Source organism: Drosophila teissieri, chromosome 3R (assembly GCF_016746235.2).
Source record: "Drosophila teissieri strain GT53w chromosome 3R, Prin_Dtei_1.1, whole genome shotgun sequence".
Taxonomy (NCBI): domain Eukaryota; kingdom Metazoa; phylum Arthropoda; class Insecta; order Diptera; family Drosophilidae; genus Drosophila; species Drosophila teissieri.
The window spans coordinates 28331856-28359045 of NC_053032.1; the positions used below are offsets into that span (position 1 = coordinate 28331856).

The 27190-nt window shown below is 43.8% G+C and overlaps 1 protein-coding gene across 2 annotated transcripts in view; it reads left to right on the top strand.

Annotated features, from left to right (window-relative positions):
* Positions 1-27190, top strand: part of LOC122622004 (zinc finger protein 395) — a 120322-nt gene that overhangs the window by 35543 nt on the left and 57589 nt on the right. The window contains exons 1-2 of one of the 2 annotated variants that reach the window (XM_043800091.1): positions 20130-20961; positions 21624-21805. In XM_043800091.1, the coding sequence (XP_043656026.1) occupies positions 21735-21805 (71 nt within the window). In that variant the 5' untranslated portion in view covers positions 20130-20961; positions 21624-21734. Of the gene's footprint in view, positions 1-20129; positions 20962-21623; positions 21806-27190 lie in introns of those variants that run through there. The other variant, XM_043800090.1, reaches the window with a different exon arrangement.

Sequence of the window (27190 nt, forward strand, 5' to 3'; positions counted from 1 at the left end):
CAGAGTATGTGTTTTACTCGCACCAAACAAACCAAACAAAAACCCAAGCCAACTTACCAACCAACCAGGCAACCAACCAGGCCAGCCTTTGTCCTTGCCATTTTCCGCGCTTTTCAGTTTTTCCATGGTGCGGTTTCCGCTTAGCTAATTTGCAATGCAGTTTGCTCTTTTCGTTGTTTTGGGTTTCTGTCTATTTTGTTTTTATTTTGTTGTTTTCTGATTTTTTGCTCGATTTTTAAGGCCACTTTTGAATGCAACTCGTCGATTGCTGAATCGGTTTTGTGTGTCGCACTTTTGGTTTCTGGTTTATTTAATGACTTTTTGCAATTGTTTTCGTGAGCGGATTTTCAAAATTGGTTTCACTGAGTACTTGGCTCCGGCTTTTAGTTCACTTTGCCTTTGCCTTTGGCTTTGCTTTGGTTTGGTGTTTTTTTTTTTTTTTGCTATTTGTGCTTTTTGCATTTTGCCTTTTTGCAGCTCAAGGTTAAGTGGCATTCGATTCGACTCGCTATTGCAAGAAATAAAAGCTGCTGCGCCCCTTACCGCTGCCATTTTATGGTACAATTTCATTGAGCGGCTAATAAGTGCCGCTGCCGATTGTTTATGAGCGTTAAATGTGGGTTGTGCGGCCCCGAAATGTCGGGCGCAGAGTTGCCTCTGTTTCTCTCTCTGTCTCTGGCACACGGGGCGTATGCGCAATGCGAGTCATTAGAAGTTGGCTGACTCGCTGGCTCATTGGCTTCATTATTGGCCAACCAAGCGAGCCCTGCATGGCACTTGATCGATGGCTCCAAAGCCATAAGCCATCATTAGCCATGTGGCAATTTATATGCTGGCTCGATTTACTTCGATCTCCTGATCTCGCGATCCGCTGTTTGTCTTGCGAAAAGTTCACAGATTAATCGCACTCATTGATCAACATTCGAGTGGAGCGATTGCTGTAGATCTTCGCTGCTGCTATGGATTGTTAAAATGATTTTGTAACAAAGCATCTACAGCCATCAAATTGGTTATCTGCCGTTGACTTATCGTGATCTCTGCCAGCGCATAATCGCTCCTCATCTCCCATTGTTAATCAATGCCTCCCACTCTGCAGCCAAAGCAATTTGCAGTGCAGTTGGCTCTTTAGCAGCACGGAAAAGAACTCGTAAATGTATCGATAAAGTGATATAACAATACAATCACTTTTGAAATAGTATACAAGACGCCTTGAAAAAGTAGTTGCATATAACCCAGTTCTATTCATTTTGAAGGTGATTAATGATGACATAAAAAATTAATATTGTTTTGCACCTTACAAGCGTTTATGTATGCATAAATTAAAGGCTATTAAATATAAAGGTATTAAAAGTATTTTGATTAGGAAGACCATTCCTCTCATTTAACTTTTAGGTTTATATGCAAACCACTTGGTGATTTATTACATAGCTCAAAATGAGGTGCAATAATTGCACAGTTACTCATAAGATTCAAGTGGAAATACCCCTTTTTTCTCAGTGCATTGGCAATGCTTTGCCTGTGCCTTTGCCATTGGCATTGGCTTCACTTCGACATCCCATCTGAAGCCGGCTCTCGAGCAATTTACGCATTTCATTTGATTTCAGGCATTGCAACGTTGTCGTTGGCGTTGTTTCTGTTTCTGTTGCTGTTGCTGTTTCTGCAGTTGGTTGTGTTGTTTGTGTTGCTGGTGCTGCTGTTGCTGTTGCCATTGTTGTTGCTGGCGACCTTCCTTGTTACCAATGTGCCATGGCGAAATTAACGGCAATTAACTTGATTCGCTTTTGTTTCCATTTGTCCCTTCCCCTTCTCCTCCCCCTCGACCAGGCAGCAATGGCAATGCATTTTTCTTGCTGTCTCCTTGCCATTTTTCCCTGTTTATAACCATGTTTTTTTTTTTGTTTTTTGCAAGGCAACGTGGGGCATGAGGTAATAACTTACGAAATTGACAAGTGAATCATTCGGAGGGGTTGGCGATGGCGACTAAGCAGAAAATTAACAAGTAATTAGAAGTTCCTCCGAAAGACAACAACAGCAGCATTGGCAGCAGCCTCATCGGCGTCATCTTTATTGTTTCAGTTAACTCGACTTTTGCTGGGGGCGTGAGTGGTTGAGGAAGTGTCGCTACTTGCTGTTTGTTTTTTATGTCTTTGTTTTGCGAGGCATTGATTAATGAGCTGCGTGGCTTCGGCTGCCCGGTGGCATTGACTTTGATGTGGCAACAGTGTGTGGGGATGTGTATAATGCAGCTCCATATCGCACATACACCTCATACCTCGTACCCCTTACCTCTTGCCTGTTAACTCTTTACCAGTTTGCATGTTTTTCGCGATCGACAAGCGACTGATTAGCCTCGAACACGCCGAGGATAGCAATACCATATTACCACAAATATGGCAGCCAGCTGCTTGTCGACCATATCGACGATATCGCGATGTGGCAAGCACACAATTGCCAATGCAGTGAACGCAACAAGGAAATGGCTATATATTTTCTCAGATCAGCGAAGTCGGATCTTTGTTCTAATAGTGATCTTCGGGTGATCTTCACTTCACCTGCGGCCTGCACTTACCGCGATGATCAGCGTAGCTGATCCCAAACTCCGTTAGCTGATTCATGAAACGATGTTGGCCATTAGCTTATCTTGCTGCTGCTATGGATCAAAACAATCACAGTCAAGTGTAGTGACTTGGGGTGTAAAATATGTGTAAGCCGATTAAGAAAATGTATACTATTTCTTACCATTTGGTTAGTAGATATACGCACTTAGTGTGTGATTAATTACCAGTTATATGTGTTTGCTTTAGAAATCGCCAACGCCGTTTCCCAAGTCAACGTCCCCGCATCGCATCCCAAATCCATCACTTTTAATTCCAGTCACTTAATAAATATTTAACAGAGTTAACCTTATTTGGGCAGAGGCATTTAAAAGCGAGTGCCAGCACACAAATTGTTTGTGACTAATTTACACAGCGAAAGGTCATTGTTTCCACTTCAATTAGCCTTTTACTCGGCGGCCAAAACAGAAGCGGCTGCATTTCGCCTGTTTTCGTTGTGGTTTATTACCAAATTGACCAAATTGGAGTGCGTTAATGTCTGTGTCTGGCCAAGTTGATGACTCGCCACTCAGACAACTCCGACTCAAACTCAAACCCGAGCCGACACTCAGTGGAGTCAACGAAATCGGCCGTCTTATGACAGCAGAAAATCCAAAGAGTTGCAGCCGATTGCAGCGGGCAGTTGCATAAAATGCCAAATTGTCTGGGCCGGCAAAACAGCAAAACTGCAAACAGCTAACAGCTAACAGCAAACAGCTAACAACAAACGACGTACGACCAAATGGCCAAATTTGGCGCTGCCAAGTGGAAAATGCAATCCGAGTTTCGAGACAGCTGGTTTATGGCCGACTTTAACCGGCCGGCTTGCTGACCAAAATTGGCCAACAACTAGCGATCGGCGGTGCATGCAACAAAGTCACCTATCCTCGATTTAATTGCCACTAAAATGTCACAACGGGCAAATTAAACGGTTTTATTATGACGGCTGGCTAAGAAAATCCAAACAAGTGCAGGCAAAGAGCAACAAGAGAAGTAGGGGTCATAAAATTGAATTTAATCCGGCTGAAAGTGGCTTTGCCTGTTGGCTCCTTCAATTTTTTTGGCCACACCCACTTCGCCTGACACCGTCTTACCTGGCCTTTTGTTTGTGGCCGGCATGTAATCCGCATTTTGCTGCATACTTGCAGCCGCGTTTATTTATTTGCCAACTCATTTAAGCAAATGACCAGGCCAAGAGACATCACATCGCCCGTTCCGATCGCGATAAGTCCGAGCAGCAGCCTCACGAATGGCATTCAACTCTTAATAAATTGATGTCCGCGATCCCCATGTGGGCCGATTGTTCCTGCATCCACACCGATTTCTATACCCTAGTGGGGGGTAATGGAATTTTTGGCATCCACTTGTACAATAACAATTAGTCAGATATGCATAAACTTTTTTCTTTCATTTTACTTGTCAATTATTTCTTAGAATGCCTCAGTGTTTTCCCCAATTTTGAATTTTGTGTGCCTGCTTCTTGCTCCTCAGTACGACTTTAATTGTGTTTAGTTTAGTTCCTGATTTGCCAGGGTATTTCCCAATTCGGCCCCAATTCCCAGTTGGCCCTTCTCACATACACATGTTTCCTGAATTTTTTTGGTAGCTGCTTATCGGCTTGTCGTCTGCTTAAAGTGTTAAAACATTTTTCTGCCCCGACTGCTGCAAAAGCGAACAAATCGAAATGACTTGAGCAGCTACTTGAACGGCTCGGCTTTTGTTCCCTTTTGTTTGAGTAAACGCCGCATTTGGGTTAATTTTTGTTTTTGCTGCTCGTGTTGGCTTTTTATTTTCAGCGCATAATTAATTTAACATGCACTTTGAATAACCCGAATCGGGCATCTTTCAAGTGCCACTCGAGTGAATCAATCTTGAGATTTCACACACGCTTGTTGAGACATTTTTGGAAATCATTTTCGGCACATTTGTCATCGCCGCCAGCCAAGAGGTATTATTTAGTCATGAGCTGGAATCGTAACTTTGCGACGGTATCCATTAGCCGGGCCAAAACTTAAAGTGCATTACAGGGGGAGAATCATAAGGCATACCGCCCTGTTGGCCAAATCGGCTTTGAAAGTTATTAACAAGCGCTATTTGGCCAAGTGATTCATGCGGCCGGTCGCAGGCCTTCATGGCTAATTAAATTGCTCAAAGTGAATCAAGAGAAGGTTAATGTGTGTGTGGGTGTCGGCATTCGAGGGGCAACATCAAACACATACCACCACATCTGCGTATGTGTGTGTGTATGTGTGTATCTGTGTGGCCACAAATGCAGCTGCATATTTGATCGCAATACGTAAATGTTGAATTCGGTTTAGTAGCCGGCCGCCCACGCAGAATGCCGAAAATATGTGACACATTTCGATACATTTGATGTGTGTGTGAAAAAGGAAAACGGAAAATGTAGAATGTAAAATTGAAAATGGAAAACTCATGCGAAAGTAGTTCAGGGCAACAAAGTCGGCTAATTACTCAATTAGAATTCCGTTTTGGCTGTAAAAAAATGATTTGTTGTGTGTCGTTTGGAAAACCCGCCTCAAGACCAAACATTTTACCCCGCACCATTTTCCATTTTCCATTTCCCATTAGTTGTGGCACAATAAAATTGCTTACTGGCAAAAAGTGAGGCAATTAAGCAAATTGGAAAATTGCATGCTCCCGACGAGCAAACCCCATATTCCAAACACTTTTTACCCATTCCGTGTAAAATGTTGGTAAGTGTGGTGTGGTATGGTGTGTTGCTTAATGCCAAGATATTCATCTACAAGGGCGCGAACATGGCAGATGTTCGGTTTGAATTCAGAGGAAATATCCCCCCACCTGTTGCGAATTGAAGGCATATGATACTTAAATGTCATTTTCCCCGTGCAGACGCGAAAAAGTGTGCGGAAAAAACTATTAAATTAATCAGACGTTGCAAATATGCAAAGCTGGTTTTTTGGTTTTTTGTTTTGGTTTTTACTCTGCGGCTTGCATAAAGTTTGCTGCACAATTTATGTGGCAAGCGGGCTAAACGGTAAATGAAAAAGTAAAACTGCCGCGCCTGCGCGGTTTTAGCTTTTCGGGTTTCAAGTTGTTTTTGTTATTTGGGGTTTTGGTTTTTGAACTGGATTTGGAGTTTGGAGTTTGGAGTTCGGAGCTCGGAGTTCTGGGAGTGGCGCCCATTTGGCCCGACTTTTGGGTCTCCGGGTGTCGCTGAGGCCAAGCGTATCGTTTTGTAAACAATTTTCAGTTTTTGTTCATTTCATTTCATTTTGCATTTTTCATTTTTCATTCTTCGGTATACATTTTACATTTCTGCGCGGCTTAAAGAGCCCAAATGCTGACAGCCAAATAGATGGCTTAGGCGAGACCTTGTCCCGCTCACTCGATTCTCAAGATACGCTATAAACATATAAAAATATATACATATATATTTGTACATATAGTCAGTCGAAGCGAACATTACATAATTGTGGCCCTGGCTGCTTGATTGAATCGGAATTGGAATTGGTATTTGAATTGGAATGGCTTGGAATGGAGCGCAAGTCAAGAGTTCAGAAATATCGTTTATTAGTTGCGAGTTCTCCAATTGTTACCCAATTTGTAATTTGAACTTCACAGTCGAATGCCTCAACTGTATCTCTGCGTCTGTCTCACTTTGTAGCTTTGTATCTTTGTATCTGTGTCGCCCTCTGCCCTTCGGCGCTCTTCTCTAATTGAATCCAAAGTTTTTCCATTAACCCACTCCGTCGTAACCCCCCGTAACCCCCCGTCAGCCCCACCCCCCAAAAAAAAAAAACCGGTGAGATGTAAAACAAAACAGCGGAAAGGAGGAAAATGTCTCTAGACTTTTCCGATGCGTGAGTTGCATAAACAAGGGCCCGCTGTTATTGTTATTTATTTTCCTATTTCTTACTTCTTATTTCCTCTTTTTTTCTTCTTTTTCTTTTTATTGCGCTGTGGCTGGCTGATTGCCCCAACTGCTTGAACCTGCCACGCAGTTAGTTGCTTAACGCTTCGACAGTTTTCCTCCTGCCACGTTGACCTCAATCCCAAACACCAAAACACAAAAAAAAAGAAAACCCAAAAACAGCAGATGAATGGGGCACGCAAATTAGTGTAGTAGACCTGCAGCTAATGACGAATAAATATGAGTCTTGGATTTCCCAAAACCAATTAGCGCGACTTACAAGTGTCAAGTTGTCCAGCATTTTCTTCTTTTCCTCTACTTTTTTTTGTTCTCTCTCTAAAAATGCCACACTTAGGTTGGCGAAGTGGGCGTGGCGCTGCCACATATTTCCCCGCGTTCCGCTATCGAAGTGCAGAGTTCAAATGGTAAAGCGACCGCCAGCGAAACAGCAGCCCAAGTTGACTGTCAACCGGCGTAATTAATTGCCGGCTACAACAAGTTGACTTGGACCGCGACTGCGTTGCAGCCGGGTCTTAACTCTTTGCCACCGACGGACGGACAGACAAACGGACGGACAGACGAACGGACAGACAAACGGACAGACGGAGGGACGGACGGTCGGTCGGACACTTTATGCGGCAGATGTGCTCGTAAAGATTTCCTCATTGTTGAACGTGTGCATAAAAAGCACTCAAGGAATTTTCACCTAAACGTAGGGAAGGGGAAATGTGGGCGGGGGAGGGGTTGAGGAATCGAAATCTTTGCAAAATGTGTGCCACTCCAAATGAGCATTTACTTTGAGAAATAAAATTGTATGCATTTCTCGCTTGTCTTAAAACAACTAATAGATACTTCAGCTGTAGGTAAATGTGGGCCATTAGCCTTTGTCTCTGGAAAAAAGCGAAAAAATATTTTAAAATGTTCTAAGCTGTGTAAGATTACTTATGGATATTAATAAGATGTTTAACTTGCATATATTAATTGGTAAATTGATTGCCACAAAAACTGATTGAAATGGGGAAATGGGAACACTGGCGATCGGATGCAATCCATTTCGAGTTATCGCTATCCGCGAGGCGATTCTCAACTGCGCACTTAGAAGCGATGCATCTGTATCTGCAATCAAATGCCAGTGGACGATTAGAGAATCGGGTAACGACAATGAGCAATTAAGTCGCGTATAATGAGCTAATTAGAAATAAAACACAAAAGGCACGAACAATTGTCTGTGATTCTGCGCGAATAAAAACTGCGACAAATAAATCAACAAAAGCGTAAAAAGATTGCCAGCGATTTGCAGCGACTTCAAGAGCACGCAGCTGTGCGAAAAATGCAAAAATCGAGATTAATGTCAGGCTGCAAGATCGAGGGATTTTCGCTAAATGTGCGACGTGCCAAAGTCGCGATTTGCAAATGACACGTGTGCCGATGATATGACGGCTATATGTATATGACAACAATGGGGCCAAGAAAAGGGAACGCAACTGAATGCGTTCCGCTAAATGGCAACACCAGATGATAACTACAGCCGTGTAGTGATAGCCCTCTGGCTAATCGGGCCAAAAGCCAAAAGCCAAATGGCCAAATGTATGTATATTCATTCTTTTCAGCACTTTCAGTGCAACAAGCACGTGAGCAGCGATAACCAAAACCAAACTGCCAGCGGAAGTCGGGCCTGTTTTTGGCCCCATTGCTGTTGTTGTTGGCTTGCACTGAATGGCTTTTTCCGATAAGAGCGGGCCAAAAATATTACGAAACACTCGACGCGGCGACTCGCCGACTGATAAGCGCTTCAGTTGTTAACTTTGCTAACAGTTGTTTGGCCATCACTGCCAATTGAGCAAAACTTTCTGCTGCCCAGATATGCAGGTGCAAAGTGATGCAATTCGACGCTTGCAAAGCGAATGTCACTGATAGCAAATAGACATTTGAATTGCTTATTATTCCTTACTACATCAAATGGGAAATAAATGAATACTTTGAATTCTACTGCCCTTTACGACCTTGTGGCTGAGTGAAACCCCTAATTAATTTCATATTTCCCCGAATATAAAAGCGCACTTAATTTCAAATTTCCATAAACAAAAGGCATTATAGATAGAGCGGCTCGACTCCACACACACGATGTTGGGACCAAAGCGTGAAATTTAAATAAATGCACTTGAGGCCATTTCGAGCAGCCTTTTTTCGCCTTCGATGTGCCGCCGAGTCGGGCAAATGACCCCATTAACATTTCCATTTCCACGCGTAGGAAAAGCGGGGTGAAAACCATGAACCAAGAACCAAGAACCAAGAACGAAGAACCAACGCAGCACACGGAACACAGAACTCCGCGAGGGAAACTCTCTTGGGTGCATTCGACATTCTACCACGTGACTATTTTTAGGTACGCGAGTATCTTTCACCATTTTATTTCGGCGACTTCAACGAGTTTGAATAAATTAACAGCCTCGCTCTCAAGTATTCGAGTATCCAAGTATCCGAGTATTCGCCTTTAATTACACGCAGTTGTCTCGAAAATGAAGTGGCTATCTGCCTGCGAGAGGCCCTCTAATTAGGCCGCTTGAACCTGTGTTCAAATATATTTATGCCCCAGCAAAAGACAAAGATAAAAGCCCACTAAATATGTATGCAAGTATGTAAGAGTGGACGGAAGAAGGAGGGTAGGGGATCGTAATCATCGACTGCGGTCAGAATGTTTGGGAATTCCGGGGAAAAAAAGGTGTTGAGCGGCTGGGGAAATGCCGAAACATGGCCGCAGATACCTGTGTGTATCTATGTTGAGACAAGAGTTTGGTTAAATACTGCTGACCGGGTCAAAGGTCAACGGTACAGGCCCATATACTCGTACCATTTGCAACGAGAATCTATCTATCTTTGAATACATCTCAAAATATTATACGAATATTTTTGGATTGTCGGCATTAACAAAGAATATTTTCCCTTGACTTTCTACTGATCGAAGCCATAAATCTCCACTGGTGTTTCGCTCCACTTGGTAGTTATTTATATCGGCATTTTGCTCAATCTGCAATTGTCAAGGCGTATCTGCAAGATAAATAGCGGAAGGCAGATACATGTTCATACCAACGCTAACAGTTTGTGCAAATAAACAGCCGCAAAATCCACCTCCGTTTCGACCACAAAAACCTACACAAACACACACCTTTCGATACTTGTTAGCCATGTTTGTCTGTATTTACTCGCGTCCAAGGTAAATATTTCCGCATTTGAAATGCGAACGAAGCCATTGATTTCTGAGCATTTAGTAAGGCTCGTTAGTTTTGACAACTCAACTGCAGTGTTGTTTTTTTTTTGTATCTTTATCCGGTCACTTTCAGATGTATTCTCGAATGAAAACTTGCACTCAGATTCATTCAGCTGTAGCAACTGTGGAATCATTCGGTTTCTCCAACGTCTCTGTTAGTTTTTGTTAGTCTGTTGGTTGAAATGGTTGTTGGCTTTTGTAGTTTATGGCTTATTGGCTTCCGTTTTTGGCCATTATTGTTGTATTGTGTGGGTAAGTTTGTTGCATTACTTTCACTTTTTTCGCACGGCAACAAAAGCCGGCGATTTCTTCTCCCACTTCTTGGCTGAAAGTGGGAGCAACTTGGCTTTTATGCAACAACTTAAACAATCCAACTGCTTTATGGCGGCAATTGTTGCCAGTTTGCGGAGCCGACTTGCGATTTGTGGCTTACAGGTGTTTACCGGCAACATCAGCAACAAAAATAGCCAGGCAACAGCTGTTGGGAAAAGCAAATAAAATTGAAAAAAATAAACTCTGGGGCAAATTTACAATCACCGGTGTTCCTGTTGTTGCCATTTAAATGCGGCGTTATGTTGCCACGTTTTATTGAACAGCTAAACACAGCGTTTTAACCCACTTTTTTCCTCTGCTCTCTTTCGTTACAGGTGCGTATTGCCAAAGTGCTGGATGATTGGGTAACCCTTAGATACTTAGTATACTAAGTTTGATTCCGCATCTGGCGTGGGGTAAGTGAAGCACTTCCTCGTTGTTTCATGTGGTTTCGACTGCCATTTGATTGGCTTTGGGATCGGATTTTAATTATGTAGTTGGTCGGTAAGTTTCTTGTGTGCGACGCAGGGCGATTCCTTAATTAAACTTTAGTTTCCACGAGCCCGGCTTTAAGTTATTTCCAACAAGTGCCAGTTGCCAGTTGCCGGCTGCCAGTGGCAGTTGCCCCATGCCAAATGCCGCATGCCACGCGGCATATCATGGCAAATGGGCAACAATTTGAAAAGTTTTCAAAGCCGCCGATGCTGCCTCCTTCGCATCTTGGCAATTTTCAAAGAGTGCAAATACTTCGACAAGGCATGAGAGATAACAACGAATGCCAATCATTGTTTGCGTAGCTCATCAGCAGCTGTTTGCTGGCTGCACAGGCGCAGATACGCAGATACGCCGCATCCATGAGATACTGTTTTTTTCACTTCACGTTTGCCTTTTCTGTTTCACTCGGTTGGCCCTCGCCGGCACTTAGCCATAGATGCACACACACATACAGCCACTCGAAAGTGTTAAACTAGTGTGAAGTCCGAGCTTCAGTTCAGATATAGATACTGGAAGGAGAAGGCAGTGGTTTGGGCAGGAATAGAGCTGTTTTGCCGCCTCCCATAGCTGCTTATCTGGGGGTCGGCTTTATTTATTTAGTGATGCAAAAACTTGATATGATTTCCTGGCCTAGAGATCAGATATGTATGCAAGCATGAAGCTCGTACAAATGTGGGGCTTTTAGGTTAGAAATCAGGAATTTTAGAAATTAACCAACCATTGTTTGGATTTTTAACGACTTCTTAGGCTAATTTAATGAAAGTAGCTCTATAAGCTATGCTGCTTTTGGTTTTCTCTTCTTAATTATGGTTAATGCGAAACTATATTGGGAAATAGTCTAAACAAACAGAAGCTATAGAGGAAACTCAGCGGCTGGGCAACAATTATGCAATTTGCAACTTTAATGAAGCTGTTTAAATGTATAAATAGCACGGCTTTTATAACTCTGGCACATTTGGCGCATAAAACGACTGAACTCTGTTTCTTCCACTCTCGAGTCTAAGGTCTTTTGTAGTTTTGATTTTTGCTCATTTTATACTTTGCATTTGGTTTTGCGTTTTATGCTAATACCGAGACGTGCAAAAATTCGCACTTTCCAACTCGTTTGGCATGCCAAAATCCCCAATCCCCGTGCCGAAAAGGCAAACTTTTTGCATTGTGGCTTGGGTAGTTTGCGAATTTTATAAGTTTTTCGTTTGTATTTTTTTTGTTTTTTTGTAGTTTCTTGCCACCAGCGAACAGAATGGCCCAAATATCAATTAAGGCCAGCTGCCGCACGGCCATGTTTTCACTTTCCGTTTGGCAAGTGGGTCACAGAGCACAGAGCATCGAGAAGAAGAATGCCGGGAAAATCTTCTCAGCATTAAGAGTACAGTATGTGGTACGTACTGTGTGCCTGACCCACTTGCCGCTTGGTTGACCAAAATCATATAAACCATAAATTTGCGGCATCTAATCGCATGGCAAACAAGTTAATTTGCAACTCCGCCGGCATCCAACTGGGACAGGCCACACCTGCAAAAGTGCAACGTGCAGCGTGCAGCGTGCAGCTTGCAACGTGCAACATGGCCATTTGGCTATGCCACATGACTCACTCGTTCAGATCCCGCGCACAGCTGCGTAAGTTTCCGGGTTAACGCTAATGCTCTAATGCTAATTCAGTGCCATGCCGAGCCCCATTGTTCCCATTGTTCTGGCCAGAGATGCAATTGCCCGGCTGGAGATAGCGGATGCAGGCGAAATGTCAAAAGTGAAGCCACATAATTATTATATGCTGACTTTTCCATTCCATTCCATCCAACCAACCAACCATCTATCCATCTATGAGTTGGCCAAGACTTCGGACCGCCTTGGCACAGTTCTCGTTACGTTCTCTCCTACTCGCTGAAACTCAAACTCGGAAACATAATTGCATAGCCTCATGTGTTTTGGCCCACATTGCGACTCATTACTCCACCAAACTGGTGTTGTCTGCGCTGGCTAGGAAACACACACATCTCACACACACTCACCCATACAAACACGATAATGACACACGATTTTTGTCATGTCCCTATGCATTTTGGGCTTATCAAATGGCCAATTTGGATATCATTAACTTTTATGGCAACATATTCCAATGAATGCAGCCCGGCCAGCAAACAATCGCGTGCAAATAAAGGAAAAATAGGTGGAAAAATATGGCATTCAGTTTGCTGCTAATCGTTGCCGCAGGATAATGCAACTGGATCCCGAAAGCATCGCCGCCGCTTCTAATTCACAATTTCCTGCCGCGTAATTGTGCCTTTTTTACAGGCAAAAAAAAAAACAGAGAAACGAGCTGCGTGTTGGCAGCGAATAAAAAGGCCGCAGTTATAGTTAACGGCATCTAATAGATACTTTGCCACCTTGGCATTAACAAATGCAAAGTGTGCGAGTGCATCTACATACATACATATGTACCTATGTGATGGTGGAAAGCGCGCAGCGCAGTAGCAAAGCCATAAAGCAGCGGAAAATTGAAAAATCAAGAACAGGCTGTAATAGTTTCAAGTGAAAGATCGCATTGGAAAAGCGGAGCATGGCGTTGCTCATACGCCCCGTGGCCGCGGATGACAACGAGGCGTAGTATGAGTTGCAGCCCTATGCTCTCTCCCTATTAGCAAGATACATCCACTCATTTCTCACTGTGCACTTTCACCAGCGTGTGCCCCACTGGGTAATTAATTAACCGAACACACTCGGCGCCATTAGTCAAACACACCAAATGCAACAAGCTGGTGGTAGACCGCTTGTTCTGGCCATCGATTTGAGTTCGGCCAATCGCTTAATTAAAATCTTTATTTGCTATCAGCCATTTGCCACTACAAGTCGAGGTTTTCCCCAAAAGAGCCCGAGGCGCGATTTCGAACCATTGTGAAATCCCAACTTCAAAAGCGAAAAGCACACCGAATGGGGAGCCACCCGCAAATCTTTCACCTGCAACAACTTCGTCTGGCCACGCCCACTTAGCCCACCGCCCCCCGCGATCACCCGCTCTATGGTAAATTACCTGGGCTACAAATTGAGCGCAAACGCATAATTAATTCCACAGTGCCAGCGATGGTGGAGGAAAAATGGGAAAAAATTAAGTTAATGTTTGGAAATCAGCAGGTTGCCGGCAAATAGAGACACACACACACACCCACAGACAATCGCGCAGCGCAGACATAACGGTAGTTTTGGTGGGGGGCTTTTGGGGGCCGGTGGCAGTGGAAACAATACAGAAGCAACCGGCATTTTGTGTGGCATGCCCCGAGCACCAGCTACCACATTCAGTTTTCAACCGCCACAACAACTGACGAATATCAATCTGCCACTTGAAGTGGCATTTTTCGTAAAGACTTTTGAACGCCAGCGATTATAGAGTTGAAAATATTGGGGTAACACATACATAGGTGATGGAAAAAATATTACAAAATATTTGAGCAGGTGATATGACTTCCACTTTAAATAGAATAGAAAATATAAATAATAATATAAAGATATAAATATTTTTAAAGTTATTTTACGCAATTACACATTGCACCACCTGGTTACAACTATTTCGTATTCATCTGCAGTTTCAATGCCCGTAGAGGACACAGCTTCGAGTAGATTATCCACTTTGGGGTCTTGACAAGTCAATCGCGTAGCCTCCAGTTGCAGTCGCGTACTCCATCACTCGACGACCATCAGCATCCACCATCCACCATCCACTTTGGCAATTAACTGTTAATGCGAATGCGTTCATGGCCCTAAGACACGCTCTCCTGGCCAAAAAGTGCGAACAACGCCATCGACTCCAAAGCCAAACGAGTGGAATTCAAATTCGAATCTGAATTTGAATTTGAATTTAAGCCGCAATTTGATGGAGTCAATGCCGCTGGCGTTTTTCGCGCTGAAAGTTTCTCGCACCTGCGCAACTTACTTGGATGACTTGCCAGCTTGTCTGCTCACCTGGCAGCTCCACCTGCCCCGCCTTCACCGCCCCCTTCTCTTCTTCTTCTCCATCTCCCGCTTCTTCTTTGGTTTTTTTTTTTCTTTTTCTATTTGCAACTCCAAATGCTCGAGCGACTTGCGTTTCATAATACCCATGAAAGCCGAGACGTTGCTGCCTTGGTTTTTGTTTCACTTTTTCGGTTTTTTACTTTCACCCGCCGCCAGTTGTTGTTGGCTTATTAAGGCAGACACTCCGCCACACAAAGTCAGATTTCGTCGAGTGCTCGACGATCAAGAAATCAAATTCAATTTCATTGTTGCAGCTCCACCGCCTATAATCGCAGCCACCCCTTCAAAAAAAACAAAAAAAACAAAAAAACGAAATGAAACTGAGAAAAAAAATAGACAAAATTGTATCAAGCACAAACGGGTGCTTTCTAAAATGGTAAAACAAATTCGATTCGCTTTGATTGAAATTGTGAAGCATTTAAAATTGTTTCGGGTCACAATTATACGAATGCTCCACCAATTTCCCCGCCAGATTTTCCACTATTTCGATGCACTTTCGTTTTCCGCTTCTATCCGCTGCAATTACGCCGCAATTACAGTTATGTTTATGTTTCGAATTTTCAGCTGTCTCGACAACTAAAAAAAACTGAAAACTAAATCTACAATTGCCAGCGAAATTAACTGTTAGCCACGTTACGTACGTGCCGCCCAGAAACTTGCAACAAAAATGTTCAGAAATAGTGAATTTTCAAGTGTGTTTTTCCTTTTTGGGAAAGCGTCCGCTGGCTTGGAAAACGAATTATGCAGCAATAACTTAATTGAGCTTTCATTGCGCCGCACGTACAGATTTTGGTCATGTGTCAATTCCCGCGCCTCTTGTTTGCATAATGTTCACCGTGTTCAACTTGAACTGAGCCCCAAATCAGCGGGTGGCACTATAACTACCACTATAACTACTACCACCCACCGATTGGCGATTGGCGATTGCAGATTTCAGATAGGTGTTCAATGCTGTGCACACCGAAAGAAATTGGAGGGGTTTTATAAAGCATAGCGATTATAGACATTGAATTTAGCTGAGCACTTCTTTAAAGTATCTGATTTGTTTAAGGAACAAGCACTAAATTATTTTTTATTGTAAAATAATTTAAAATTGATGACCTTTTATGATGAACTTTTGTTATGTGCGCCTGCAACTTGCGTCATAATTTAAACCTGACCAGAGCCACCAACATTACGAAAGCGAAGCGAATTGGAAATATTCGCAGTTATAGGATTTTCATTTGGCTTAAAATCCAGTGATTGGGTTTACATAATGATGACCCACAAAACAGCACGCTGGCTGCCAGTGGAAAATGGAAGTTACTTTAATGACTTTTTCTGGCCGCGGCTGCGACTGCGCTTGATTATATGCCCTACAACTTGGGTCGCATCTGTGATCTAATAAAGCATAACCGAGTCGAGGCTCCCCGGCCACTCCCCACTCCCCATTCACCAAGCTCCATTCTCCATTTGCCGGCCATTAGGCAGCTCAAACTGTTTCGCATTATGCTCGAAATGGGTTAAGTGGCTTTCAATTTAGACACAGCGAACTGAAAAAATGCGAACAATATTCAATTCCATTTGCCCCGCCGACTTGTTGAATGAGTGAATGAGGTTGCCAAATGCGGGGGGAGGTCGAGATATTTAGGTGTTTCGACCACGCCCTTTGTGAAAACCAAAACGCTTCCGGCAGTCAAAACACACATATGTATTTATTTATATGTTTAAACCATCGATATTGAGTCACACACATGCTCGAGTGCAGTGCGCGATCCAAAGACAACAATTTGTCATTCAATTTGAATTTCAGCCGGCTGTTTTTCATTCCATTCCATTTCGCTTTTCAGTTTCATTTTCAATTCAAGTTGAAGCGCAATTGCAATGGCAGAAAGTTGCATGATCGGAAGACATGGCGGCTTACGTAAATTCTGATATCGCCGAGTGTGTGTGTGTTTTTCATACCTTTCCACAGGTAAACAAAAGCAACTCCAGTCGGAAGGCGAATGTTACGTTTTCGAAACGCCTCAAATGACAATGGCTGAATTTATTATCGTTCAGCGATCCGCAGCTGACTCAGCCAGTCACCCAGTCGATGGTCGATGATCGATACTTGATCGAAATGCTCTATAATCCATATACACACGAATGTTGCACTCCATGTTCCCCCATATATATATGCCCATTTTGGAGGCGAGTGTTAGAAATGCCTGGCGTTAAGCGCCTTTTTGTGCCCCAATGCAACAATGAGCGCTGCCTAATCCGCAGACAATTAACCCAAATTGCGCTGCTCAAGTCGACTTGGCACGTGGGCAAACTCTCGCATATTCTTGCGAAAATTGCAGCAGCCGGGATTACACTGAAAACAACATTACTACGCCAAGTGCAGTAGCAGCCCGCTTCACTGCAAGTAGTTGGACCTAAGATTTTATCGGTACCGCACCTCTTTAACAATTTATTATTAACTTTATTGCGAATGCATCGATTCTCATTGGAGTTCTCTACATGTCAGCACTTTATTATGCACCATTGATTATTATTTTTATTTGCTTTTTTAAAGTACATATTTCCCATTGAATTAGTTTGCAGTGCAAAGGGGCATAATTGCACAAGACGACGTCGTCATTGGCGGCAGCTGGCAACAAACGACGTTCGCTCGACTGGCATTTGAAAGTCTTTGACTTGCTGCAGTTAGCTCAAACAAAATAAAAACTGCCTCGGCCCAAGGTAATGGGCAATTAGCTGCAGCAACCTTCTGGGCCAAAAACCAACAGCCAATAGCCAACACAACATGGGCTAGTCAAACAAATGAGGCAAGCGGACAGCAAACTCCGTCGCTGCGCCTGTCGGGGATACGGCAATTTGCCGGCCAGTCGTACACAGACACAGATGCAGTTACAGATACAGATACAGATACCGATACAGATAGCCTTTAATTGGGTTTAACTGGCTGTCAATGGCGGTAGCCATCCGGCGGGGGGTGCCTCACTGCCACTCTGCCACACTGCCACACAGGGGGTGCACTTGGACATTAACTCTGCCAGGGGATGCACGATGATCGGGGCAATGATCAGAGTTATGGCTCCGAGTTGGTTTTCCAGGGGTGTGCTTCGATGAAAACTCGTAAATTAGGTCGAAATTTAATAGCTTCCTGTGCCATTGTCCTCGCTGTGAATGGTTGGAATTGGTAATATACTTGGTTAATAGATTTATTTGATGATTTCAGCAAAGAATAAAATTTCTTCTTATGCAAATATTTGTGCAAAAATACCGCAATCGATAGCCCATAATTAGCCCCACTTCCGACACATTCTCGACTCCACATCGAATTTCAAATCACGGTTCGATCGGTTTGCCAAAAAACCTGAGCTCATTTCGACTCATTTCGCCACCGAAGGCGAGCCGAGAATATTTACGACTATCTGATGAATTCGCATGCGTCTCAGGTTTCCGGCACGCGATCACGCATTTCCAAGTGATCGGATCGGATGCGAGGATCGCAGGGGGAAGTGCCACACGCTTGCCTGATAAACACATAATGAGGCCGATCGCCAGGATGACAAGGTGACATATTTCGGCGCATGCGCGCATCCAGTTCCAAAACGTATCTGACGGATACACGTACACTGCCTCGTTCGATCCTTGTTTACCCAGCGTAATTGCCAAGTGCCCCGCCCCGCCCCTGTGGCGTGGTCATCCTTATCGGCACCGCTTATCAGTGCAACTACATACATACCTACAAACATATGACTCTGTCTGCGGATTCGTAATCATCGTACCGCTACCACTACACCCTATACCCTATGGCCTATCTTAACCCGAAATTGTATTCCCAGGCTGCGGGCGCGGTTTTGCCCACTTCTGTTGTTGTTCTTTCGAGGTACCGCGAGGTAGCAAGGCCAAAGGGTGTCCCAGATAGCCGGCTATCATCCATCGGCTATCGGTGCGGTGCGTTGCGGTGCGTTGTGGTGCGGTCCGCATAATCTGACCGTACAAAAACGGCATTTCACTCGCTGACCAAATATTTTGGTTTCGCTTAAAATTAAAATTGGGGTCTCGCTCGGTTTCGTCAAGACCGCCGCTTAATCTCCGTCTTGGGGCGAATGACAAACAAGTTTCCACTTTCACTTGAGCACGGATGGCATGGCAGAAGACCCGATAACCCAGAACTGGTTGTGGGAAAGATATACATATATACATATATATGTACATAATTGTTGTTAGGGCTCCGTCGGGCCAGACCGCTGAGCAAACATATTGTTCTGTGGAATTTTTGCCAGAGCTTTTCCCTGATAACGCGGACCAGACCTTACTCAATACCAGGAATATCGAGGTCAAGCGGCAGGAAAAACATTTCCGCGCTGTGATATGGTTTTCAAACAACAAAAAATGTCATCAATTTTCATTGGAATTTACAATGAATGCTCATGGAATATTTAGCAAGATAAAAATTGAATTTAATTATCTTAAAAGAACCCTGAAATATTACATTCATCTTGAGCAGCATCACAAGTATTGCAATTACTCAGCCCAATTTTTTTATAGGACCACTAACATAAAGACTTCGCTGCAACTTCAGATTTACATAAAGATTTCGATAAATCAAGTTTTTCAAAAAATAAAAACCAAATGTTTTCAAGTCAGTAAGCCGCCGAAAGTAGATCTTTTTATGCTGCAGATTGTGTTTCGAGTTAGACGAGTTCGACTCTGAGTCTGAGTCAGGCCCCTATCCCGCCCCACTGAACTACATGTGCAAGTGCTTCATCAAGTTTTAGTATGTCCGTCATAAACACCGCATAAAGATGATGGCATTAGGTCCTAAAACCCAGCAGAAATCCCCAGCGAGGTATAAAAATCCCAGCGTGAGCTGAGCTCAAAAAGCGCAAGCCAGCAAACAAAAAACAGTAAACAATAAACAGTACAAAAAAAAAAAAAAACCCCAGTCGATTTAGAGGGGAAAACGCGGCGCTTTCGTCATCCCGACGTCATAAACCAGAAGTTATATCTCTTAAGTCAGAGTTAATAGCTCTTAAATCTTAAATCAGAGCCAGATCGGATCGGCAAAGGAAAGAAAAGCCCGTTTCTATTTTTTTTTTTTTGTTTTCTTCAACGCAATGCCAGCGAAAAAGCTCAAGATACTGGATATCACTTGTATCTTAGAGTTACGTTACGTAAATCCGCTCTTTTTGCGGGGGAGAGCGGGCGCCCGCACGAGTGCTTTTCCCACCGCCCACCCCCCGCACACACTCCTCACCCACTGCCACTGCTCTCGAGTGAAAGAGAGCGCGGCGGCGGCGCAGTAAAGCAGAGATTAAGATACATAAACAAAACGCCGCATGCGAAAGGCCAGCACAAAGCGGAGGAACAAAAACAAACGTCATGAGAAACCGGAAAATGGCCAATGCCAAATGGCCGCAAGCGAGCGCAGTCGCGAAAACCGAAACTGAGAGAGCGAGCCGAGCCGAGTGCAAGAGCCGAACGACACCCGAAGCACGAGCAGCAGCAGCAGCAGAGGCCCGAAGCCCGGCGATTTTGCGGCGATTTCAGCTCACACAGAATCATTCTTTAAAGCGCGCGCGAACCTTTCGCACCAGCAGACCGCAGATACAAAGATACAAAAAAACTCGCAAGCACACTGAAAATTCGCAAGACCGAAAATCGCAAAGAAGCAACTGCAAAGCAGGCGCTAACCGAGTGGAAAAGCCAAGAGCCCGGGCAGCCGAAAAGTGCAAGTGAAGTGCGGAGTGTGGAGAGTGGAGTTCTGAGTTCGGAGTTTTACCACTGCCAACTTACCGGGGATATAGAATAAAGCAAAGAAAAAAAAACAAATAAAACAAATTAGGAACGACGACGGAGGCCTAGTGGCCCAAATTCAGAACGGCAAATTCAGAAAGCGAAGAAGATCAAGCGAAAATTTGAATAATTAAAAATAAACACGCGCCGTGTGCGAGAGAGTGTGAGTGTGCGTGCCGCGTATCCGTCAGATACGCAAAGCAAAGCATAAGCAAAGGCAAATCGCTGACGTATTTTCACCCGAATACCGTTATATAGCCGGCCGGCTTTTTGTGCCCAATTAACGCACATTCAACAAATTGCCCAGACGCGAATAACAAATTGTAACATTCGGCATCGGAATATCGCATTAAAGCCCAGTTTATCACCCGCAATAAATTGTAGCGCAAAAAAAAGCAAAAAAAAACAAAAAAGAAAATAAACAAAATAAAACCGAAAAGGAAAACCAAAACCCCCATAATATACTTACCTTTTGTCTCATTTAATTTCGCTGCGGTTCGTTCTGGTGCAGTGTAATAGAGAAAAGTTTATAAATAAATATACAATATACAAATAACTGAATGCAGATGTTTGGCATAATAAGTGTCACAATCAATTGCTGAGCGGCGAGATCTTGAAAAGTACGCTAAATGGTGATTGCATAAGGATACATGGCTATATCCCCTCTGTTACCAAGTGACCTCATTCAAGGTTGCCCTCCCCCTCCCCCACCCCCGATAGCCCATAGATATTGCAGTTTTACTTCGTTTCTCAATTAGCGCCCACGTTCTTTTAATGTGTACTTTTTTTTTTGCATACTCACCTGGTTAAGGTAGTTTCATATATAAGGAGTGCTTGCGGTGGTCTGTAATTAACCTTGAATCATACGTTGAATTTGCACTTAGTTGTTGCCCTGTGAACTATAATTTAATTGGGCTTTCGCTTCTCGGAAATAGTTTTTGCCTATTATCAAATCAGATTTCCAGGGATTCCGCCGCGGTATATGTAGATACAACAATTATTGAGAAACGCTCGCCTTGCGTGACGGATGTGGATGCAACAATGTTAGATGCAGATACCCCCAGGAATATGTGTTCCATGTCGCCGTTTTCTCAATTAGGAATCGCTCTAAAGTGCCCACACTGGGTCATTAATTTGTAATGGGATGCTCAATAAAGTTGCGCGCTTTAATTGTTCCAAGGCGGGTGACTCATGGCGATTGCCGCTGAACAGCACAAGGCAGCCAGGCGATAAGAAGCTTCTGACTAACTGAAGTCTGTTCTCCTTCCCATTTCATTCGCAGGAACCCATTGAGCTGAAGAAGCGACTGGAGGAAGTGCGTCTGCTGGAATCGCGACGCTCCGCCCGTCTGGCAGACCAGGATCGCGACACGGACTTTGCCAGACTCGCCGACATGAGTGGCGAACGCCGCAGAACCACCACACACAGTATTGAGGTGCCATCGCAGCTGACGGCGCAGCACAAGTGAGTACAACCCTTAATTATTGAAAATATAGTAGAGTAAATATAGTAGAGTTGAGATTGTAAAGAAGTCAGTACAACCAGCTAATAAGCTAGAAATCATGGAAGATTAATCAGGAATCATGCAGATAGGCAACAGGAAACGAGAACTCACGCCGAAACCTCTTGGTATTAGGAATGGAGAACTCAGGTTAAAACCTCTTGGTTTTAGGAATAGAGAACTCTGGTCGAAACCTCTTGGTTTTAGGAATAGAGAACTCATGTCAAAAATGGGTAAGAAGCCGCCGTTCATTTTGCCGGTCCTACCCGGTTTTTAATCGCATTTTGATTCGCTCGTTTTGTGTGTGTTTCGACTTTGGCTTACGGCTTTTGCATAAATATGCAACGATTGGCGTCTGTGGAGACGGAGACTGGGCCATATCAATAATTTATAAGTGGCGACAAATTAGCGGAACCGGCCACCAAGTCACGGACATTGCCCGTCCCGATCCATGTATAATATCTATAATAAAATTGTGTCTCCGTCTTGTCGGCCAGCTGCGCCCTCCACCGGCCACGCCCAGCTATTTAGCATAGACGCCGCTTTAACTGCACTTACATAAAGAGTTCTCACTCCCCCCCACCACCACCTCCGCATTTCGCTACCCGCTGCTCCACAGCCGGCTTTCACAATGCCCCCCATTCCACTGGGACGACAGCTGATTGCAAAATAATTCAAATTTTCAATTACTAGCCGCTCAGACGTCGCGACGACTACGTCGAACTTAAAGACGGCGGCGGCGACAACAAAAAAATACAAAATACGAAAAACTAACATTTGATTACGAAGGCAGGCGGTAGGGGGGCGGGGGGTGCCGGGTGTCATAGTCTAAGTGAACGCTCTAATCAAGCGGGGAACTTTTATTCCTGACCGGACAGGGTATTCCGACTTCTTCTACAGAGTTAAAATGTGACCAGGCGCATCAAAGTAGCATCCCCTTCCTCAGTGTAACCATGCAACGGAAAATGAGGTCAGAAGTAGGTTCTTTTATTGAAGTGATTTAACATTTGGGGGAAAAACTTGTGTCTGCCTGTGTGCGTCTAGTCCCTTGGCCCCATTTCAGTGACGACAAGTGCAGAGCATTAAATTGCCGACTTGCAATTGGAGCGATTGCCACTCGCCACTGATGGTTGCGTATTCCATTTCAATTTCAATTGATAAGCCTCGCGCGCCGCAGTCGCAACTATTAGTCAAGTGTGCAAAAAGCAGCAACATCAGCGCTGAATGCCGGCCACGTTCTCAATTGATAATAAAAATAATAACAATAATAATCAAAATAGAGAATGAAAAAATGTGGAAAAAGAGCAAACTGACTGGGAGCTGAAAACAAAAAAAAACCAGGCAGGCGGCAAAATATGGCTCGACATGTCCAGCCAGGGGTGTGCGGCTGAAAGGGGAAGGGGGAGGGGGGTCTCGCTGGGGGGATTAAAGGAAAATGGGGCTTGGTGGCGGCGGCAAGGGGGGGCCACTTCAATTGCGTCGCAAATGCCAGCCGACCATCCAAAGTCGAAACTAAAAACAGCTGGAAAAACTAAATCCACAGTCAGGCGGCAATGTGGCTGTTCCGCCTGCAACTGTTGCTGCTGGTGTTGCAACTACAGCTTATGTTGCTGTTGCCAAAAAATACGAAAAAAAAAAAACAACAATAAAATGGAAAACTAGGAAATACAAAGTTCCCTTCGGTTGCTTCTGCTGTTTCGTTTCCATTGTGTCGTTGCTTGTAATAAAATTCAAATAAAATTCAATTGAGTTCAGCGCGAGTCGCTGGGCCAGTTTAATTTAATTAATTACAATGCCGGCGAGCGCGAGATGTGGCATGTGGCATGTGGCACATTGTACTCATATACATACATACATAGGTGCGATGGCGGGGGGGAGGACGCCCCGTAGTTGTGAAACTGAAACTGAAACCAAACAAGGAGACCATTTGCCGGTGGTTTTGGCGCAGTTTCAGTTAGTTTAGTTTATCATTGCTCGTTGCCCCTTCGGTTTTATTTCATTGTGTTTTTTGTATTTTTTATATTTTTTTTTGTTATTGTTTCGAAAGCCGCCTGCGAATGCGGAAGCATTTTTTCCCGCTCCTCACACAGATACGCAAATAAGCTGTAAGCACAAAGCTCTCGCGATTTCGAGTCTCGCTGCCTGTGTGTGTGTGTGGTTATGTGTGTGTGTGTGCGTGTGTATCTGTGTGCGTGTCTATCGTCGCCATATTCGTTATGTTTTGATATGCCAACTGGGATGGGGGCAGCGGGAGCGAGGGAGACGGCACTCACACACACGTGTAATGATAACAACTCGCTCACCTTGCACAGAACCGCTCCCCAAGCCCCCGGCCACGCCCCCCCTCTGCCCGCCCACCGAGTGACACGCGCTTCTCGCGTAATGCGACGTAATATCAAACGCCCCCCTTCCCCCACCAATAAAACCCCCCCCATTCCCAGCAGTTAGTCTGATATGTGATTTTCTCGCACGCGGAATTTGGGTTTTTAATGCGCTTTTCATATTATTATTCATTTGCATAGTTTAGCAAGCGAACTGATGATAGTTTGAGTAAACAGCTCCGTAGTTAATTCGCCGGGTAAACAAGTTGTGATGGAATTAAAATTGACTACTATTCGACTGACTCATACCTTTCAATGCAGCCAAGCGCTTCTTAGAGCTGAGCTTGGAAAATCCAGCTGCAAATCATCTTTGATGGCCGAGCAGCCGATCCACAACCTTTCATTAGCAGCCATTTTATGGCACTGCAATTGCACTTGACAGACAAAGAACGCATAATGATACAGCAGTAATAAAAAAAAAAAAATTATAAAAAAAAGAAAATAAAAAAGAACAAATGCAGGCGAATTAAATGCGGAAAAAAGTGGTAATAAATATAATAAGCGCGTAATTATCGCGTAAATGTCAATTTACGCGGCGAGTGCGTTGCGTCAGTGCTAATTTTTAACGCTCGAGTGGACAGACCCCATCTATATGGAACACATCCCCCAACCCCGCAAACCCCCCAGCAAAAGCCCCACCAGAACCCCAGTAATAAAAGCGTGTAAGCGTCAATTGGCCAGGTTACTCAGTTATAGTTAACTATGTTGTTGTCGTTGTGTTTTCCTCTTTTTTTGTGTTATTGCTGCTGTTGTAATTGCAATGATTAACAACAGCAACCGCCGCCGGGGGAACAAAGTACCCCCCACTTGCCACCCCACCCCCCTTCGTTTTCCAGCTGCACTCGCCTGTGTTGCTTATTGCAAAAACAAACAATATGGGAAAACTGGCAGCGTGCAAAGAAAAGCAAAAGAACAGCACAAAAACACACAGAGCCCAACAACAGCAGCAGCAGCAGCAATAATAATATAAATAATTTTACAAACAAGTTTACCGTTGCAAAACAAAATTGCGCGCAAAAAAAAAATGACGAACGAAATCAACAAAAAATACACAACAAAATCAGAACAACAATAACAAGTTGTAAATTAATTTTCAACAAGTTCTACTTGGGCAGGAAAAACAGAAAGAAAAATGTGTCTTAAAGTCAATTAGCCAAATTGACTACGGCTTTAACTAATGTATTAGTCATGGCTAATATCGATCTGATAGCGATCTGATTTCCGATGCAAATTGGCTGAGAAGCATTTTCGCCACCCTTTGGCGGAAAAATCCAGTGACGAAGGCTGCATAAACAACGACGTTTGCGGTGACGTCAAGAAATTAGCAATGGCAACGGGGAAATGACGACAAAATCTATATAAAAGTGAGTGTTTGGGTGCTGGAAAAAACAGAATTCAAATCCAAGTTGGCCGGCAGCGGCAATTAGCCGAGACTCGAAAAATATTTACCAGTTGTTTTTCTATTTCTTTATTTTTTATTCATTTCTCTTTGCATTGTCTCGTACTTAATTTAGCTTTGTTTTCCACGACGGCTGCTGTTGCTGCTGGCAAGTCTATGTACAAATATTATTATGAGCGACTGTTTGTCTTGCCCTCAAAAATACGCCGAGAGTCGAGTAGAACCGCTCGCAAAAAGAGGAAAAAACAAAAAAAAAATATATAATACTTAATTTCAGTACAATAAAAAGTCAAGTCGAGCGCAAAAGTGGGTCAAAATTATTATTGAAGCAGAACAAAAACAAAGCCAGCAGCAAGGCAACGATAATGGCAATGCAGCAACAAAATAAGTTGTGGGTGTGCAAGGGGGGGGATGGTTCAGCAGGGAGGGAGGAGAGGGGGAGAGAACAAAATTTATAATAATTTTCTAAGCGACGGCCCCTCGACGGCAAATTATTGAAATGCATTCGCATTTCGCATTCACCCGACCAGGAGAGACACTCCAATACCAGGGACCATATAACCTATATATACCATCGCATACCATGGCATAGCATATGCACCCCCTCGCTGCCCGGAACTCGAACCCTCCATACCCTGTATGTGTGAGCAGGCAGGGGTATCCATTGCCCATGCACCGTTCCAATGAACGTAAACACAATTTCCCAATGTTCTGCACGAATAGTTTGTTTGATCGTAAAATTTTATTTCTGCATTCAAATCGCAGCGCTAAACAAAATGCAAAAAGAGCGAGGAACGCGAAAAAGCCAAAATGCCATTGCAGTTCGTGCACAGAGAGAAAAATGCTGGTTCTTAATTTAAACTTTTACTATATCAGCAGCCTGAGTAGCTTTAGTATTTTAGCATTCTATGCTACTGCCATGTGATTTTTCTTGAGCATCTGTGTAGTTTTTTGTCAGTGTAGTTTACATTTTCCATTTGGGCCTGTCTTTACCCTTTTCATTCCGCTTATGATTTGGCCAAAGAATGAGTTTCGTGCCGCGAAGGAATCCGAATCGATGCGGTTTGGCGGAAGGGTCATGAATTCTCTCGAAAAGTGGACGTTGCAAGTTGGACTTGAACGGGCCAAGTGTTGTTGTCTTCAGTCTTGTGGTGGTCACTGGGTTTTGCCAGTTGGCCAGATCGTAATTTGTAAGGCAAATAATGCGAACTTCATGCAGCTACCCCGAGACATTTGCTCCCTTTAATCTGGCATTCAATTTGCATTTGATCTCCATTTAAACGTAATTCGCAAAACATTATTTATGCCCAAATGCATTAATAGGCTGTGCCAGAAAAGCTCCCATTTCCACCACCACACCCCCTCTGACATGTGGAAAATCATATGGAAAATCATATAGACGACGATGTGTTGACGTTCAATGGGCGCAACAATCTGTTGAAAGGCGCATTGAGTGGCGGATGGAAAGAAGGGGCCAATGGGCGCATATTCGCACCATTTTCGTCAGCTAGTAAATTTTTAGTGGCTCCAGCTACTTGCGTTGTCCACTTGGAAATGGGCACACACAC